Source organism: Mirounga angustirostris, unplaced genomic scaffold, assembly GCF_029215605.1.
Source record: "Mirounga angustirostris isolate CCGP_5_RB_7025 unplaced genomic scaffold, mMirAng1.0.hap1 SCAF_5, whole genome shotgun sequence".
NCBI lineage: Eukaryota > Metazoa > Chordata > Mammalia > Carnivora > Phocidae > Mirounga > Mirounga angustirostris.
The window spans coordinates 155,027,787-155,045,364 of NW_026991713.1; the positions used below are offsets into that span (position 1 = coordinate 155,027,787).

Below are 17,578 nucleotides of genomic sequence, written 5' to 3' on the forward strand. Positions count from 1 at the left end.
TGGAGGGAAGTGGGTGGAGTCACATGGAAAGAAGTGGGTGGAGTCATGTGGAGATAAGTGGGGCATGTCACTGGATGGAAGGGGTGGAGTCAGTGCAAGTGGGTGGAGTCACACCAATTGGTGGAGTTACTTTTACGGTAGTAAACGAAGGGACTTGAGCATTATGCTAGCACGTTGCTGCTTAAGAGAGTGGGTCACTTACTGAGATATAGAAGACTGGGGACATGTTTGGGGCTGGATCTCTTTCTTACTGTGTCAAAATGCAGCATAAATAAATCAGTCCCCACCCTGGGGACTCCAACCTAGTGGAGATGGTGTGTGCATAGTGGTTAAATGCAGTCTCTGGGGTGAGAGTGCCTAGGATCATAATCTCAAGGGCTTCCTAACTTGTGTGATCCTGACAAGTTGCTTAACCTCTCTTTGCCTCAGTTTCCCCATATGTAAAATGGGGGTAATGAAAGTGAAGTTGTGAGGATCGCATGACTGAGCAGCATGCTGTAAATACTCATTAATTGTTGCAGTTATGGCTTTGCTTGCAACCCTGTATGAATTCCAGACCAAACGGCTCTTCTAAGGTAGCTCCAATCAGGAAAAAGGCAATGAGCAGAACAGGGCCAAAAACATTCAGGAGTTTTTAATCATCTAGCCTCCATCCACCACAATGATATATAATTTTTTTGGAGTAGATTCCCCTTAGAAAATGATGTCAGCATCTGGGAAATGGCTCTTGGCTTTGAAGAAGCTACAGTTCTTCCTTCACTTTTGGTTTCTTCCCTTGTTTTGGAGGTCCCTTTGGCTTAGCCACCTTCTTCTTCTCCTCCTCTTCCTCGGCTGTTTCCTTCTGTCCAGCTGGCTCTTCCAGCACAGTCACATTCTCTAGCTCAGGCAACTTCTGGTCAGGTAACTCTTCCTTGATAAAAGGTACCTTCTTTTCCTTAGGTAATGCCTCCTCTTCTGTCACTTCACTTTGCTCAACAGACAACAGCTATTCAAGAAAAGAAGGGAAGGAGGGAAGAAATAGGATAAAGAAATAGAGGCAAGAAATATGTGATAATTGTGATTCTAATTACCAAGCCTTCTTTTACGGGAAATGCCCAGAGAGAGGCACTTGGAGGATCCTCATAGATGCAAAGGCCCATTTGGCTTAGGTGAAGAAGTTCCCAACCATGGTTTTGCCCCTCCAGAAATAGGGCCTTTGGAAAACCCCATTCCTCCACTCGAAGGCCACACGTGTGGCTGCCCCAGGTCTAGCTCCAGGGCTGGACGTGTGACCCAGGCCTCTCATGAAATCCCTATCCAGGACATTTGTTAGGACTACGAAGAAGTAGGTGCTTGCTTTCTTTTCTTTTTCTTTCTCTCTCTTTTTTTTTTTTTTTTTTTTACAGAGAGAGGGAGAGAGAGAGAGACCACCACCCACAGCAGGGGGAGAGGCAGGCAGAGGGAGAAGTAGGCTCTCCGATGAGCAGGGAGCCCGAAGCGGGGCTCGATCCCAGGACCCCGGGATTATGACCCTAACAGAAGGCAGACACTTAGCCGACTGACCCACCCAGGCACCCCGGGTGCTTGCTTCCTAAGCTGGGAGGGTATTAGCTTAAAACTGTGGGGCCATCTTTGATCCCCCATGGGGAAGTGATGCTTGGGAATAAAGCCAACATAGAGGAAAGCAGAGATGGATAGACAGAAAATGAGTTTGAGCTCCTGGATCCACCTGTGCCTGATGTTCTTACCAGTTATGTGGATGAAGTTCCCATTATTGCTTAAACCAAAGAGTATTGTTTCTGACATTTGCAACTGAAAGGGTCCTAACTAATATAGATGGCACCTTCCTACAGATGGCCTCACTGAGGCATGAATGGGATTGGGGATTCGGAGAGAATGGGGATGGTTATCCCATCCATCAGGAAAATAATGCCAAAGAGCTGGATCCATCAAGACATCTGGTTACCAACTCGGGAACGGTGGACCCAGGGAAGCAGCCTTAGGAGACCTTACAGTCTTTCCGTCTGTTTCTAAAGTCTGCTATTTCTGCTTCCTTGTAGTAAGTGCCCTTGAAATAAAGTCATTCAGTATAGGTCATTGTTCACCCGTCGTCAGAGAGCTCCAGAGAACACAAGATTATGGGACTCTTGGCACACTCTTCCCTAGTTGTTTGAGTTCTTGATGATTCTTTGTGGAACAGAATAATCCTGGGTACTGCCATTTTTGCCTTACCTCATCCTCATCCTCAATCCTGATCTTGATTTGACTTTCCAGGAAGTCAGAAAAGCCTATCAGGGTGTGTTCTCCTGTATACAGTACAGCCTAGGAAGAAAACAGAACAAGGTCAAAATGGTAGCTTCTTCCTGCAAAATATTCAGGGATTGCTACATAAGTTAAATCCAGGGTCAAATTCCTAACAACCTGAGTACAATGAGCAGATTCCTTAGCCTCTCCGAGCCTCCATTAGCATGGCTCTAACATAAGGGTAATAAAAATTCCTCCATCATAGGTTCAGAGCACGGACCTCAGAGCCACACTGTCAGGGCTCAAACCCTGTGTAACCTCTCTATGACTCAGTTTCGCTATCTGGAATGTAAAGATGATATTACCTACGACATATGTTATTATGAGAATTTAATGAGTTACTATATGAAAAGCACTTAAAACAGTACCCGACTCACAGTGAGCACTACATACAGTTATTATTATTATTATGATTAGTTATTATTTTACAAAGCTTCTGATACATGATCATTGCTTAGCAGTCCCTAGTTCCCTTTCATCTTTCAGTCTTTAAGAAGATTATGAAGCTGCTTACTGCCCACTGGTTGTCTACACTCCTTTTCAGATAACGGGAGATCTGTGACAGCTCCACCCTCTCAACCCAGCCTCATTTTCCACAACTCCCCCACGTGCATGTTTTGTACCAGAAGGATGGCCTCTCCTTCACAGGGCTGTGGCCACCCTTCTGCCCACCTCCTCATGCCTATTATACTTCCTGCCTATAGTTCACACCCCTCTGCTAATCTGATTTAAATCGTCAGCATTCTTTAAAATTCCATGTCTGCATGGAATATCTGTGCTCCAGAATCTGTCCCCTTCAATTCCAGTTGCAAGTGGAAGTGGGCCCACATCATGACTTCTCTTCCACTCTCAGTCATACTCTTCTTGGGGCAGGAACCTTTGCTTGCAGTGCTTTGATGGACACCCTTCCCCAGGTGCCAAAGCAGCACAGAGAGTATGTTCCATGACACTGGCAAAGCTTGGTGATTGTGATACTGGTATGTAAAAGACATTGACCTGTTTTTCTATCATGTGTTCTTCCTTCTTCTCGTAGCACCCCACCCCCAAGATTCACGTGGAGTTCCCCACCCCCATCTTATTCCATAGAGTCTGGGTAGAGCTCAGCCCCAGTACCAGAGGGAACCAGGCCTGACTCATCAAGACACCCACATCTTCCTATAACAATGCCTGGGTCAGGGAAGAACAGCTGACCCAAGCTGGACCCAATTCTAGGAAGTCTTGGGACTTTGGGGGAAGCTAATGGAAAACACTCTTCAAATTGAACACGAGAGGATAATGGGGGCTGGAGCTGAGAATGAAGTTGATTTGGTAGAAGGCAGAGCTGGAGATCAGGAGAAACTGGGTCCATGATAATGACATGATGATATTTTCAGGTATGTGGGTCCCAAGAGCCCCTCACTTGTTGAGAGTCAGTGGGGAAGAGCCTGAAGAAGGGGTACCGGTCTAGGTACATCAGCTGAATGTCATTTGCCGTGATGTCCATCTTGGCAATGGTGACTGTCGAGTGGTTTTGATACTTTTTGCCCAATTCCTCCAACACTGGGAACAGTGCCTTACACTTTTCCGACCAGGGTGCATCTGGAAGAGAAGGGATGTTGTGCAAGCTCACACTAATAAAGACTGAAAGCCAGCGCTACCCCAGAAACACTGTCACCGTGTTCTACTAATGGTCCTGCTATTTTGCAAATTGCATTCCGTCTTTCTTTGAATAGTATATTACCTTATTTTACATTTCAACCACAGTACCTGGTCATTATTAAATAAATTAGAAGAAAAAATAATCTTGTCCCCGCTACCCAGCCACTAACACTTTGAGCATGCTGGGACATTTTCTTCTGTTTTTTTTTTTTTTTTTTTAAAGATTTTATTTATTTATTTGAGACAGAATGAGAGAGTGAGAGAGCACATGAGAGGGGGGAGGGTCAGAGGGAGAAGCAGACTCCCTGCCGAGCAGGGAGCCCGATGCGGGACTCGATCCTGGGACTCCAGGATCATGACCTGAGCCGAAGGCCGTCGCTCAACTAACCGAGCCACCCAGGCGCCCTCTTCTGTTTTTTTTTTAACATGGCTTTCCACTCCAGTTGAAGGAAAAAACATTACACTAGACGATTCCTCATGTTCTGCCAGAAATCGTGTGTGTGTGTGTGTGTGAGAGAGAGAGAGAGAGAGAGAGAGCGCACAAGAGTTTTTCAACAGAGGTTAAGCTCACAGCCCAAGGTCACCCAGGTAATTAAGCAGAGGAAGTGGGATTTGAGGTCAGGCTGCTTTGACTGGTGACCATTATACCACACTGCCTTATAGCCTCTAGGGGCCAGTCCTTTAGCTTTGAGTCAGGCCCAGGCACCTAGCCCTCTGGAGAGAATCGGGGACCAGCTCTAACCTTCCCTGCTCATCATCCCCTTAAAGTTTCTGGCTCTGTGGGAGGGGTGGCCTCGAGGGCCCCGACACTCTACATTTGGATGATCATCCCTCCATTTAGAAACCAAATACTTCCATGACCATCTGTTCTCCCCGCAGCTCCCTTGGAGCAGGATGGGCCTGGGTTGGGGCAGGAGGGGGCATAATGGTCGCAGTCCCAGGGGGCCAATCTGACAAGCCTACTTCCAAGAAAATGAGGCTCCTTTTGCCTTTTACCAGAACCAAATGGGCATTCTCCTAGCTCTGGTGTCAGTTAAGTATAGAAAAGCTGCCCTGCCTCTCACTTAAAGGCAACAGATCATGGTTATTCAACCACATGAACTTTAAACACCTCGCCCTGTAGATGAGAGTCCATTTCAATGAGATTTTTAAAGGCCTGCATGATGCAGTGCAGCCCTCAGGAAGGAATGACATCAGAGCTTGATTTGAACTTTTTGCCTTCAAGTGATTTACTGTGTGACTTGAGGTAAGGTAATTAATCTTTCCGAGGCTAAGTTCCTTGATTTGTATCATGGGGAAATACACTGGACCTTCCTAAGAGGCTTGTTTTGAGGAGGAAATAAGAGCAGGTGTGTACACAGCCAACTCATGCCTGGCTTCATGTCAGTGCTCGATAAATGGTAAAATACAAGAGATGTCTGAAGTAACTTCAGCATTATCCTTCTCTGTGTCTCAGGGTGGGAAAGAGGTCCCTGGCTATGACTCTCATGTGCAAATCAGAAACAGCAGAGAAAGGGCAATAGTTCTTAGGCAAGTACTGGAAATAATTACAACAGTAGGAATAATAATAGCTGTCATTTATCAAGTACTTGCAATATGCCAGACACTGCTAAGCCCTTTACCTGCATGATTTGAGTCTCCGGCTTGGCCACACCAACTCAGGTAGGTTAAATATGGGCCGTTTGATAAGTTACATAAAGCCAGAACTGCCATTCTTTACAGCAGTGACCAGCCGAGGCACTGGGGTTAGGCTGCCCAGGATCCAATCCCAGTTGCAGCACTTACTTGCTGCCTGACTTTGGAAGTTTCTTCACCTCCCTGAGACTCTGTTTAGTCCTGTGCAAAGTGGGAGCAATAATAGTAGCTACTTTCAAAAGCATGTTGTGAGGATTAAATGAGATAAAGTATAGAATGGCTTAGCAAAAGGCCTGGTATACCATAGCATCGAATCATTGTTAGCCATCAGCATTATTATTGCTATAAAAGCCACAGGACTGGATTATATGGAAGGTATGTTCCAAGAATTAGATTTTCGGGGAGAGTTGCATTGTAGCTGATAGCATCTTGATCCAAACTCTTTGGATGTTTGAAGACCATCCTTGGCATGATGCTTTGATAGATTTTGGAGATTTGGAGGCCCCAGAATTCAGGAGCAGCACTTGAAGAGTAATGTCTGGGCCATTGCCTTCTATGGCCTCTGCAGAGATACTTACAGAACATCACAAATACATCCCTTTCCTTGTCAAAGACCACTATGTTGAAGTTCTTCCCAACGAGCTGCTTAACTGGCCCCTGGTCCCAATATTTTGGAATGTCTTCACTGGATTGATGTTTCTAGGAAGCAAATTTGAGAGGTCTAACAGTCTCCAGAAAGGGGTTGGCATTTGGGGCTCTCTGCCCTGACAGGAAACAATGGAAAATTTTCTCTTGTTCTTATAACCACCTTGGGAAAGAGTTTGAAATGCTTGATGTCCAGACCGGATTATTCAGGGCAAATTGAGATCAGAGGGTTGGGGAGGAGGCAGGGCTTCAAACTGGGATGAATTCCAGAGTGGGGTTCATGTCTTCAACATCTTAACTGGTTTGTCCCTCCCTCCCCCCAAAATTTAGCTGTTCCCAATTACTCCCAGAATCAAACCCAAGATAATTTACATGACCTATAAAGCCTTTATCACACTTTGGCTCCTACCAGCCTCACCAAGCTCATTACCATTCTTTCCTTGCTTTCTTCAACCATACTGATCTTCTGTTTACCCAAAGGGCTAGCCTTCTTCCACCTCAGGCTTTTGTTTATGCCATTCCTCTGCCTGGAGGGCCTTCCCCACTCCTCATTCCTGCTCTCTGTTCTTTATCCAGTTAACTCAGATTTACAATAATACTTCCCTCATCCCCACACCAGCCTCTAGAAGGGAAGATTCTTTCTGAGGGAGCATAAAGGAGGGTGGAGGCTGGGCATGGGAGATGGGAAATGATGGAAATTAGATATGGGCCAGATCAGGCATGTGACATCTTGTAAGTCATGTGAAGTGTCATCTCTATTGCAAGAGCATGGGAGGAGGAGACAGACACCTCCTGAGGTAGAGCTCCAGGTAGGTTTGTAGATGTGGTGATGGAAAATGAGGGGCCCCTGTCTTAATGATACATGGTCTTGTACTCAGCTGAGACTGGAATAGGAATGGGGTATGAGGACAAAGACTCAGAGATTCAGAGAATGAACACACTAAGAGAAATTTATACAGAAATGTCAGGACATTTCAGAGAGCCCATGGGAGGTTTGTGATTCTATGAGGCCAGCCTGCCTCATGGTAGTGTTCTTTTTCTCCAGCATTGGCCTGGAAGAAGTAGGGACATTAAGTCAGTTCAACCAGAGTTGTGGTTTTGCCTTGTAAATTCTACAGGGTGTAAAGAAGGTAGAAGGTGGATAAAGGAATAAGGAAGTTAAGGGAATCATCAGCAGAGTTGTGAACCGTGGAATCCCAAGTTCATGAAGGAAGGCAGAAAAGAGATTGTGAAAGGGGATCAGGAGATTGGAGGCCATGAGAAGGGCAAAGAATTGTAGCAATGTGGATATTAGAAAAAAGAATTAAGAAGATGGGAAGCTTGAAGTCAGATTTTCAGAGGGGCTGCCATCTCTAGTGTGTGGCCACAGAGCAGGTGGCTGGGATGGCATGGACACACCAATTATGAGAAAAGAGAGAGACCAGGGTTTTGGATACTGGCATCTCTGGAAATGATGGCAGAGAAGAGATGGAGGGCAAGTCTGCAATGAGGAACTTAAGTCCCCCGACAGTGAAAGGGACATGACTAGAGGACAGAAATGGAGGGAGGGAGCAGGCGATCTAAAGTCCAAATGCATGGGATCTGGGGTTTTGAAGGGAGGAGGAGGAGAAATGACATGGAAGATACCAGCCTCACCACCTGGCCTGTGATGATGTTGTGCATCAGAGAAAAAATGGCTTTCACTTGAGAAGGAGTATCTGTACAGGAATGGACAGAAGGTAATGGGAATCCTCAGAGGGAAGGTGACCAAATATTCTGATTTGCTTGGAAAGTTCCAATTTATTCCTGTTGTTCCAGAATACTTTTAAAGAATGCACCCCCCCCATTAGTCTCAAAAGTGGTCCCATTTGGAAAATAAAAAATATGGCCATCTAATTCAGCAGGGTGACTGGGGGACATTATAAGTGCTACATGAACAGGAGATACTGTGTTATGTCTGATCCTTCTACAGCCTCTCCTCCCTTTTAGCAAAACAGGCTCCTTTCTAATCTCCCAATAAGAGGTACATGAAACCTTTGAGGCTAAATCCTGATTGCTTAATACCTCACCACCCTATCTCCTCTCCCCAAAAATCTATCTATCCTTCAAAGGAAGGAGGAAAAGTGTCTTCTTTCAGAGAATGTTGGCCCTGGGAGCTCCTGCATTTCAGTTGGGAGTTCCTGCAAAGGAAATGCCTTTCAAAATAAAGAATTAATGGTGGAATTATAGGGTCAAGACAGGTCAAAAGTTGAAAAAATTGGAGATGGAGAGATATAGGTATTTCCCCACTTTGAACCATGAGATTCTGCCTCCCCATTCAGATGACCAAAGCCAGCAAAATTATGAAATTTTGAGGTTCTGAGTAAACTTTGTCTAAAAACAAACGTACCTTGGCACTTCTATTCAGGAAGCTGCGGCCAAATTTCTTGAGATTTTCATAGGTTATCTCCTCATAAGGCATTTTGTACCTTGCATCAGAGCTTAAGTTTAGGATTTGGACACATGGCATATTAACCTCTGTAATCCTGAAGTATTTGAAGATATTTCCGTTTCTGCGTTCATCTGCATCCACAAGGATGAAAAGGATCTACCAAATAAAATAAAACCTGAGTCTCTCTGGGATTGGAGGTCATGAAAAGGGTAAAGATTGAAATTAGCTAAGGAATCCCTTACTGAGGGAGAGAAACTTGGGAAACCTTGGGAGAGCACTAAGGGAATGCGAATAGCAGGGTCTATGGCTATTTGCATTTGAAAGACAGAACAAAGAGGCTCCTTTCCATCAGGTAGGGGCAGCCCTGTGCCCCAGGGCACAGACAGGGATTGGCCACCAGCCTGGTTTCACCATCCTTGTGCAGGGTACCATCCACACAACCACAGGAAGTCAGGAGGTGTCCTGAGCTTTCATCAAGGTCCTTGGGCAAAACAGTAACAGACCCTCTCTGTGCCTGTTTCCTTACCTGTAATGTGGTGATTATAAGAGTATCCACCTTATAGGGTCGCTGAGAGAATTAAACAGGACAATGTGTATAAAGGCTTGGTTCAGTAACTGGGAGGTAAAAATGCTCAATACATGTCAGCTCATTATTATTCTAGATTATTCTTCTGTCAAGGAAATTCATGACTTCATTCACTCATCATTCAACAAATATTCGCAGAGTGCCTACTAGGCATTTTGCTAAGCACTGGGGATATAAACTGCCCAAGGCAGATAAGATCTGCCCTCATGGAGTTTATATTCTAGTGGAAAAGACAGGCAACAAAGGAGTAAAAAATTAATAAATTCAGATAGCAATGAGTGTCAATTAGACAGTAAAACAGAGCACCATGATAGAGAATGACCATACAGGTGGAGTGAGGTCAGAGCCCGTTGTTAGGTAGGAAGGTCAGGAGTATCTGAGGAGGTGACATTTTAGCTGGGACCTGGGTGATGAGGTAACAAGTCAGAGGAACATGAATCAGGCAGTGGAAACTGTCAATGCTTAGAATCTGCATCCACAGATTCTAAGGAAAGACCAGTGTGGCTTCAGCACCATGAGGGAGAATCAAGGGCGACAAAGTTAGAGATGTGTGAGATGAGATCAGAGCTCCAGTAAGGAGGCTGGCTTTTATCTGAATAAGATGGAAGACCACTAAAGAATAGTGAGAGCCAGAAAGTGCTACGATAATTTTTAAAAGATGACTCTGGTTACAGAGAAGAAGCAAGAGGGGAAGCAGGGAGGCCACAGCAAACACTGATACTCTCAGGTCATTCATCTGTCGAAATATTAAGGGCCCTATTATGTGCCCAATGCTCCTCCCTCTGCTGTGGAGTGGAAAACAAAGCAAAGCATTAGAACCGTCCTTGTATACTTTCAACTAGTATTGACTAGCCATGAACAAGATAAGATATGGGGGAATGACCTGTCTGAATAATATTCATCCATTTATCTTTGGCTCTAAAATTGATTACAATCAAATGGCATTCAGGAAGGTAGATAGTTGGGGTAAAGGCTATTTTAGAACCTTATCTCACAATGTATGCCCAAACAAACTCCACCTAGATTAAAGAGTTAAATAAAAAAATAATAATCTGGAAGAAATATGTCTCCATATTGACTACTATAAGAGAAATAGACGGAAGCAATCAGATCGTGATCAGCTGAATTACATCAAAAATTTAAAATTGAATAAACCAGGAAATTTATTTACAAGAGGTATTTCTGTAATTGGAACAAACTCCCTGGAGAATAGTGTGGTGGGATGTAGCACGAACATTAACTATGTTCACACCCTAGTGGCTTTACTGTGTGTTTATTTTGGGTTTCAAAGTTTTTAATTGTTTCATTTGAATTTTAGAGTAATTTTCATCAAAAGGAAAATAATCTGCCATTACTGTACTTTTTACAAAAAATAAAGAGAAAAGTGAAGTAAATTCCCCCCATAGTCCAGGTGGTGGTACATATAGGATAGGTATGGTGCTTGAGAAAAACAGATTTGTTTCTAACGGTGATAGCACTGTTCACTGTACATTTGCTCATTGCTTTACCTGTGACACCTCTACTTCTTCCATGAAGTTCTCCATTTTACACTGAAACTCAGTGGCTAAGAAACTCACGAACAAAATGGCTTCTAAGAGGAAGAGAATTTGAACCAGGTCTGTGCAATGCTAAAGCCTTTTGTCTCAGCAGTTACTCATCAGACAACCTGTGCTGCTTCATACCTGCAGGCTGTTCAGACTCCTTGACCTCAGGCAGGGGTGTTCTCGCCTCCCCCTCACGTCCAGGCCAAAGACCACCCATACTACAGCCCCTCACTCCTGCTAGATCATCGTCCATCAAGAAAGCAGCCAAACTATCCATGTTCCCATAGTAGACTTTTCAAAAAGATGAGGAAAGGGGCGCTTGGGTGGCTCAGTCGTTAAGCATCTGCCTTCGGCTCAGGTCATGATCCCAGGGTCCTGGGATCAGCCCCGCATCGAGCTCCCTGCTCAGTGAGAAGCCTGCTTCTCCCTCTCCCACTCCCCCTGCTTGTGTTCCCTCTCTTGCTGTGTCTCTCTCTGTCAAATAAATAAGATCTTAAAAAACAAACAAAAAACCCAAAGAGATGAGGAAAGAAGAAGCATAGGTATGGCAAAAAAAAAAGGAAGAGACACTGGGCAGGAAGAAGGGAGGAAGCCTGGTTTAAAATTAAGTAGGAAATAATATGTAGCATCAATATGCAAATAAGGAAACTGGTATGCAAATGGATATACAAATCATCCTGGGCTCGATTTACAATCAGCAGGGCAGGCAAATGACATTAGCGTCTGTGGGTCCTGGATACCCATCCAACAAGGGCAATAGCACTTTCCACAAACCTTGTTTGTAAATTCCTTTGATGCCAACTTATAATGCTGCATTATCATACCAAATGACTCCGAGCTTTTGGAGGCGAAGAGCAGCATGTGATTCAGGATGTGCAATTCATAAATCAGGTCCTTGTTCTGAAATTACCAGGGAAACAGGTCATCCATGCACACAGCTGCCCCACCTACCCTTCTCCCAGGGACCCTTTGGCTCACTGACCTCGGTGTTGTATTCAATAACAAAATCTGTGAGGTGCTCTTTTATGACTTGATTGAGGACATGTTTGTTGGTAATGTCATTAATAAGCTCCTCGCGTTTCACAATTTTTCCCTTGGACAAAAGGAGAAAAGTATTGGAGGGTAGTAGCTTCCATAATGTAGACACTTAATAAATATAAATAGCACAATTTTCCCCATGGACAAAAGGAGAACACCATAGTGACGAGTGTAATCCATAATCTAGGTACTTGGTAAATATGAACAGCCTGGCGGATTAGCCTGTGAGTGAAATATGGGTCTGTGGCAGCTGTGAAAATCTCCAATCTACAAAGCAGGGAGTATGGTCAATGGGTAGCCAGTTGCTTCGTTTTGAAATCCATCCAAATAGTTGTGCTGATGCAGTTTCTTACACACTGCTCCTAACCAATGACCCTGTGTCAGTGATACTAAGGCAAGCCCATTTCTGGGAGATGCAGGACTTCTCTGGTAGGTGACGTTGACCAGCTTTCTTAGAACTTCTCTGCAGGCAGGGGACCTTCCTTCCTTCCAAAGGGTCAGACCTACATAGTGGCCTGATGAGTCTCCCCCAGCTCCCTCTGTTTCCTTTCACAAGCATTCCCCCTAATCTTTTGCATGTCTAATCCTGCTTGATGACTGCTTCTCAGAAGGACTGGGATTAACACAGGGAAGGAAATAATTCTCTGTAGCTCGGGATCAAAATCTGTGGGAGAAGGAGAACAAAGACGTAGCTCTCTCCGGCTGATTTCTCCCTATGCTGTCTGTTTCTCTTCACCTTCACAGAGCCTACCCTCTAGTCCAAACCTCTTTCCTGGACTCCTGCAAAATCTGCCTAATGGTCTTCCAGTTTCTCCCCTTGTTTCCCTCCAACCCACCCCCCACCTTTAGCCAGAGTGATGCTCTTAGAAAGCAACTCATGTCATTGTCTTGCTCAAATACTTCATAGCCCCTGTTGTCCTTTGGACAAAGCTGAAACTCTTTTCTGGTCATGACAATAGTCTGATAATGTTAATCCGACTTATGGAGAGCTCATATTGTACCAACCACAGTTCTAAATATGTTATATGCAAGAACTCATTTAATCGTCATAATATTCCACTGAGTTATGAATCATTATTTCTCGCATTATACAGTTGAGGACATCAAGGCACAGAAAAGTGAAGTGACTTGCCCAAGGTTGCTAAGTGAGTGAGAGGGGGAGCCAAGATTCCAACCCAGTGGTCTGACTCTAGAGCTCATGCTCTTAACCATTAAAATAGACTGACTCTGTCCTAAGTGCATTTTTCAAGTTTGCTCTTTGGTTTTTGATATTGTGATGAGGTTTATTCTGTGGAACTTTTAACTTTTTATGTGGTCCAAATTTATCAGTATTTCTTTTCATAGTTTCTGGGGTTTTTGTCATGCTTTATAAAAGGACTTTCCAGTTCCAAGTTTAGAAAGCAAAGTCCCCTGTTGTTTCTTTGTTATATTTTTAAATCGGAAATCAGTCTTCGATTCAACTCTGTGGAAGGAGGATATATCGATTTAGCTTTATTTTTTTTTTTCTAGATGGCTACCCAATCCTCTCAACACTAGTCATTGAATAACATATTTTCCCTACTGATCTAAAATATCATCTTTATCATATACTAGATTTCCATATGTATTTGGATCTCCTTTGGGACTCTGTGCTGTCCCATTCCCAGACACAAATCAGGTTAATTTATTCTCAACTTAAAACCTTATAATTAATTCTAAGAGCCCAAGTAAAAATGAAGTGGTTCACAGTCTTAAGCAGGTCTGGGTATCACTTTACCCACCTCCTATGTGGCCCTGGGCAAGTAACCTAACCTCTCTAAGCCATATCTATAAATAACATGATTATTGTAAGGATTTGGCTTTGTGTGGTGAGGGAGTAAGGCATGTTCCAGGAACCAGCCTACAGTTTCTAGAGTACACTGTTGAATAGAACTTTCTGTGATGATGGAAATGCTCTGTAAATCTATGCTGTCCAATATAGTAGCCACTATCCACATGTAGCTAGTTTGATTGAGGAGCTAAAATGTTAATTTAATTAGTTTTAATGTAAATAGTCATATGTGACTAGTAGCTGCCCTATTAGACAGCTCGGATGATCTATTCTCAGATCCCAGAGAGGGAGAGAAGGAAGAAGTGTAATAGAGGCTAGACTGAGGAAGGCCTTGTGGGCCTTGTTAGGGACTTGAGTCTTTATCCTAAGAATAATAGGAAGCCATTAAAGGGCTTTTGGTGGGAAGGAGGTAGGTGGCCATCACTTTTGAGTTTTGGAAAGATTATTCTTTAGGGGATAAGAGAGAATGTGGTAGACCAGTTGGGTAGATGTTGCATTAAGCTATGGGAGATGATGGTCACTTGACTTAGGATGGTAGCAGGAGAAATAGACTCAAGGATAGTTTGGATTTAAAACCAATAGGTTTGGGGTGATGGACTGGTTGTGAAGGATGGAGAAGAGGGAGGGGTTAGTATAATGGTATTCTGGCTTTGCTCAGATGGGACATTGGAGAAATGATGACACCATTCATTGAGAGAAAAAGAAAAAACACTGAAAGAGGATTTGGAGGGGAGGTTATGATGTTAGGCTTGGTCATGTTGAGACATCTGTAATGGATATGAAAGTCTGGAGATAGAGCAGTCTGGCTGGAAATGGGAGATTTGTAAGTCATGGGTGTATGGGTGGTAATTGCTGATGGAGGGTGGGTGAGAGAGCAGGGACCAGAAGAAAACACAGGGCAGAGGACTGAACCTTAATGAATGGCATTTACTGGTTCAGAAAAGGAGGAGGAGCTAACAATGGAAGATGTCTAGAAAGGCCAGAGAAACTCTGGGAGACTGTGATCTCACAAAAGCTGCCTAGTCCAATGCCACTTAGCTCACAAGTGGCAGAACCAGAATTTGTACCCAAAGCCTGTAGATACATGCATAGTCCACTATTTTGAGCTGGAGAACCTTCACTAGCAATAAAATCCAAGTCTTACCTTTTTGAACACCAGAACACTGTCAAGGATGACGTGGAAACGTCCAATAGCATTGCTAATTGATATCACTCCAAACGTTAGTTCTGGGAAGTCTTTGATCATATCATAGAACAACTCTGCTACTTCGTCCTCTAAATCCTGTTTGGGGAAGGATGTTTGGTGAGGTTTTGGTAGAAAGCAAAACGTCTGGCTTATTTAAGGTCAAGGTGGAAATGGTGACCAATTTATCTCCTCACCTTTCCAAGTTCTAGGGTTTTCCTGGGTTCCCTAAGTCCCCTTTCATGAATGTTACATACTCAGAATACTTCTGTGGCTATGACTAAAGCCAAAATAGGCAAATCCACAGAGATTAATGAAAAGAATTGATAAATCCAACTCTTTCCAAGTATCTAGAGTAAGGCTGTTCTAACACACAGGTTGAGACTTTTAAACATTTATTCCTTAATTGCTTTCAGAAAAGGCAGCTGGTTTGACCACATGGATCACCAAATATAAACTTGGTATCAAGATATGGCTGTAGTCACAGCCTTCATTCTATAACTTGAAAGAAAATTGGGGCTGTCAAAAAGTGAGATGAGACAGAAAGAGGTACATACACTCCCTGTGTAAAAATATAATGCCAAAGTTCTGACTTCCGCTGGGGGAAGGGAGGAGCCGTCCAAGTTACAGGAAATGAGTAAAGATATATAAGAAACTCATTCTCCACAAGGAAAAGCGATTTGCAAATTATTTATTATTCAGCGATATTTTAAATGGACCTCCACAAGATCAGTTATACTATCAAAACCAATTTAATAAACGTCAATCTCCTCTCCTCTCTCTGCATTCCTGTCCACCTTTCTGGTTAGCTTCTCCTACCACGTCACCTTCCATTCTTTCCTTCTTCATTTTAACACTGCATTTACTTGGAAAACCAGCTCATTGGAAAAGGAAGAATGGGTATGGTATTAACCCAAATGAAGACCTCTCCTTACCCCACCCCCACCCAGACACAGGACTCCTCACCAGTCAAAAAGCCACCTCCCACCTCTTGACCCCAGTACCTGGAAGAAGCCAATGATGACCAAAGGCCTAGAGTTCACAAACTCTACCACCTGCTGGGTGTTATTGAACAAAAATGCTTTCTGGCTAATTTGTCTTCTCAGCCAAACGACCAAGGCAGTAGATTCAACCACTCCTAGAGAGAGAGAGACAGTTAAATGGATCCCATAGCAGTTTCCTCTTGAATTGGACCAAGGCCTGTTTTCTCCAAGTTTAATGAGCAGAAGCCTCTGGTCTTGGGTTCCCACCCATTGAAGGCCAAGGTCAGTCCTTCCACTCCTTCCCGCTCCAGCCCCAAGGCATGAACATTAACAGCAGCAGCTAATTTCACGGACCACTTACCAAGGACAAGGCATTGTGCTAAGCCATTTGCATATATTACATCCCTGCAACAACCCTACCCTATGGGATATTCTTATTCTCCCCATTTTGCAGATGAGGAAATTGAGGTTAGACTTGCCAATAGCCACCCAGTAGTGAACCTCGGAATTAAACCCAGAAGGAAGCATGCTCAGTCTTCTTATCTACCCCTTCCAAAGTGACAGGAAGGTGGATTTATTTTAAAAAATATAAATGGATGAAATGTAAATAAAAATACCAGCTAGCTCTGTGACCTTGGGGAAATTCCATTATCGCCTGTTATTATCCTGCCTTCAGTTCCTCAGCTGAGATGCGGATGTCCACTAAGGTCATAGATCCCGACTTCCATTTCTCAGCTATCATATGGGAGGTGCCAAGCACACAAAAATCTTAGCTTTTAAAATTGGGAAACATATACCATATCTGGGGAGATGTAACAGTGTGCTAGAATTACATTAGGCTACAGATGGACATGTGTTTGTTAGGATCATCAATTCCACATGATGGTAGATAATGTAAAATATTATTTTCTATCAAAGACTGCTATAGAATAGAATGGAGGATTTAAACTGAATTTTTGAGATAAAGCAATGTTTATTGTGAGTAGCTTTGGACTACATCTATAGGACTTTATTCCTTCATTCATCATTCATTCCTTCACTCATTCACTCATTTGACAAATATGTACTGAGTACCTATTATGTTATCAAGTACTGTGCTTGGTCCTGGGGATATAATGGTGAGCAGAAGCAAACACAGTCCCACTGTTTTGCAGCTCTCATTCTTTTGAGTAGGACAGCTGTCAAGTAATTACACAAACAAGTATATAATCACACCCAAAGTAAGTATTCAAAAGCAAAGTTCAATGAGCCTGTAGCAAAGATACGTGACCTAGACTCTGAAGTCAAGGAGGGCTTCCTGGAGGAGATCACTTATGAGCTGAATACTGAAGGATGCATAGGAGTTAATAAGTAGGCAACAATAAGAAGAACGGAATTGAAGAAGGAAGGAGAGCGAAAGGCTTCCAGGCAGAGCAAGCAGCCTGTGCAGGACAAATTGCTGCATGGGGCTTGATGAATGAGAGTGGGTAAATCGACTGCAAAGGACTCTATTTTCAGTGTCTTTGCTTACACTTCCTAAGAACTTAATAAGGCCATTTAAAAAACTTATAATGAGGGGTGCCTGGGTGAAGGTGTCTGCCTTCAGCTCAGGTCATGACCCCAGGACCCTGGGATCGAGCCCCACATTGTGCTCCCTGCTCAGTGGGGAGTCTGCTTCTCCCTCTGCCTGCCGCTCCTCCTGCTTGTGCTCGCTCTCTCTCTCACTCTCACTCTCTATCTCAAATAAATAAATAAATAAAATCTTTTAAAAATAAAAAACTTACAATGAAGTATATTTGCATACAGAAAGGTGTACAAATTATAATGTATAGTTTGGTGAATTT

At 43.5% G+C, this 17,578-nt stretch overlaps 1 protein-coding gene across 1 annotated transcript in view; it reads right to left on the reverse strand.

Moving 5' to 3' along the window:
• Window positions 1-664: 664 nt before the first annotated feature.
• LOC135364356 (protein disulfide-isomerase-like protein of the testis) overlaps window positions 665-17,578 on the reverse strand; it is a 33,980-nt gene continuing 17,066 nt past the window's right edge. The window contains exons 3-11 of the mRNA XM_064590375.1: window positions 15,777-15,910; window positions 14,734-14,871; window positions 11,724-11,834; window positions 11,516-11,641; window positions 8,570-8,767; window positions 6,135-6,255; window positions 3,683-3,861; window positions 2,212-2,301; window positions 665-985 (exon numbers count right to left, since the gene is read on the reverse strand). Of these exons, the coding sequence (XP_064446445.1) occupies window positions 743-985; window positions 2,212-2,301; window positions 3,683-3,861; window positions 6,135-6,255; window positions 8,570-8,767; window positions 11,516-11,641; window positions 11,724-11,834; window positions 14,734-14,871; window positions 15,777-15,910 (1,340 nt within the window). The 3' untranslated portion in view covers window positions 665-742. The remainder of the gene's footprint in view (window positions 986-2,211; window positions 2,302-3,682; window positions 3,862-6,134; window positions 6,256-8,569; window positions 8,768-11,515; window positions 11,642-11,723; window positions 11,835-14,733; window positions 14,872-15,776; window positions 15,911-17,578) is intronic.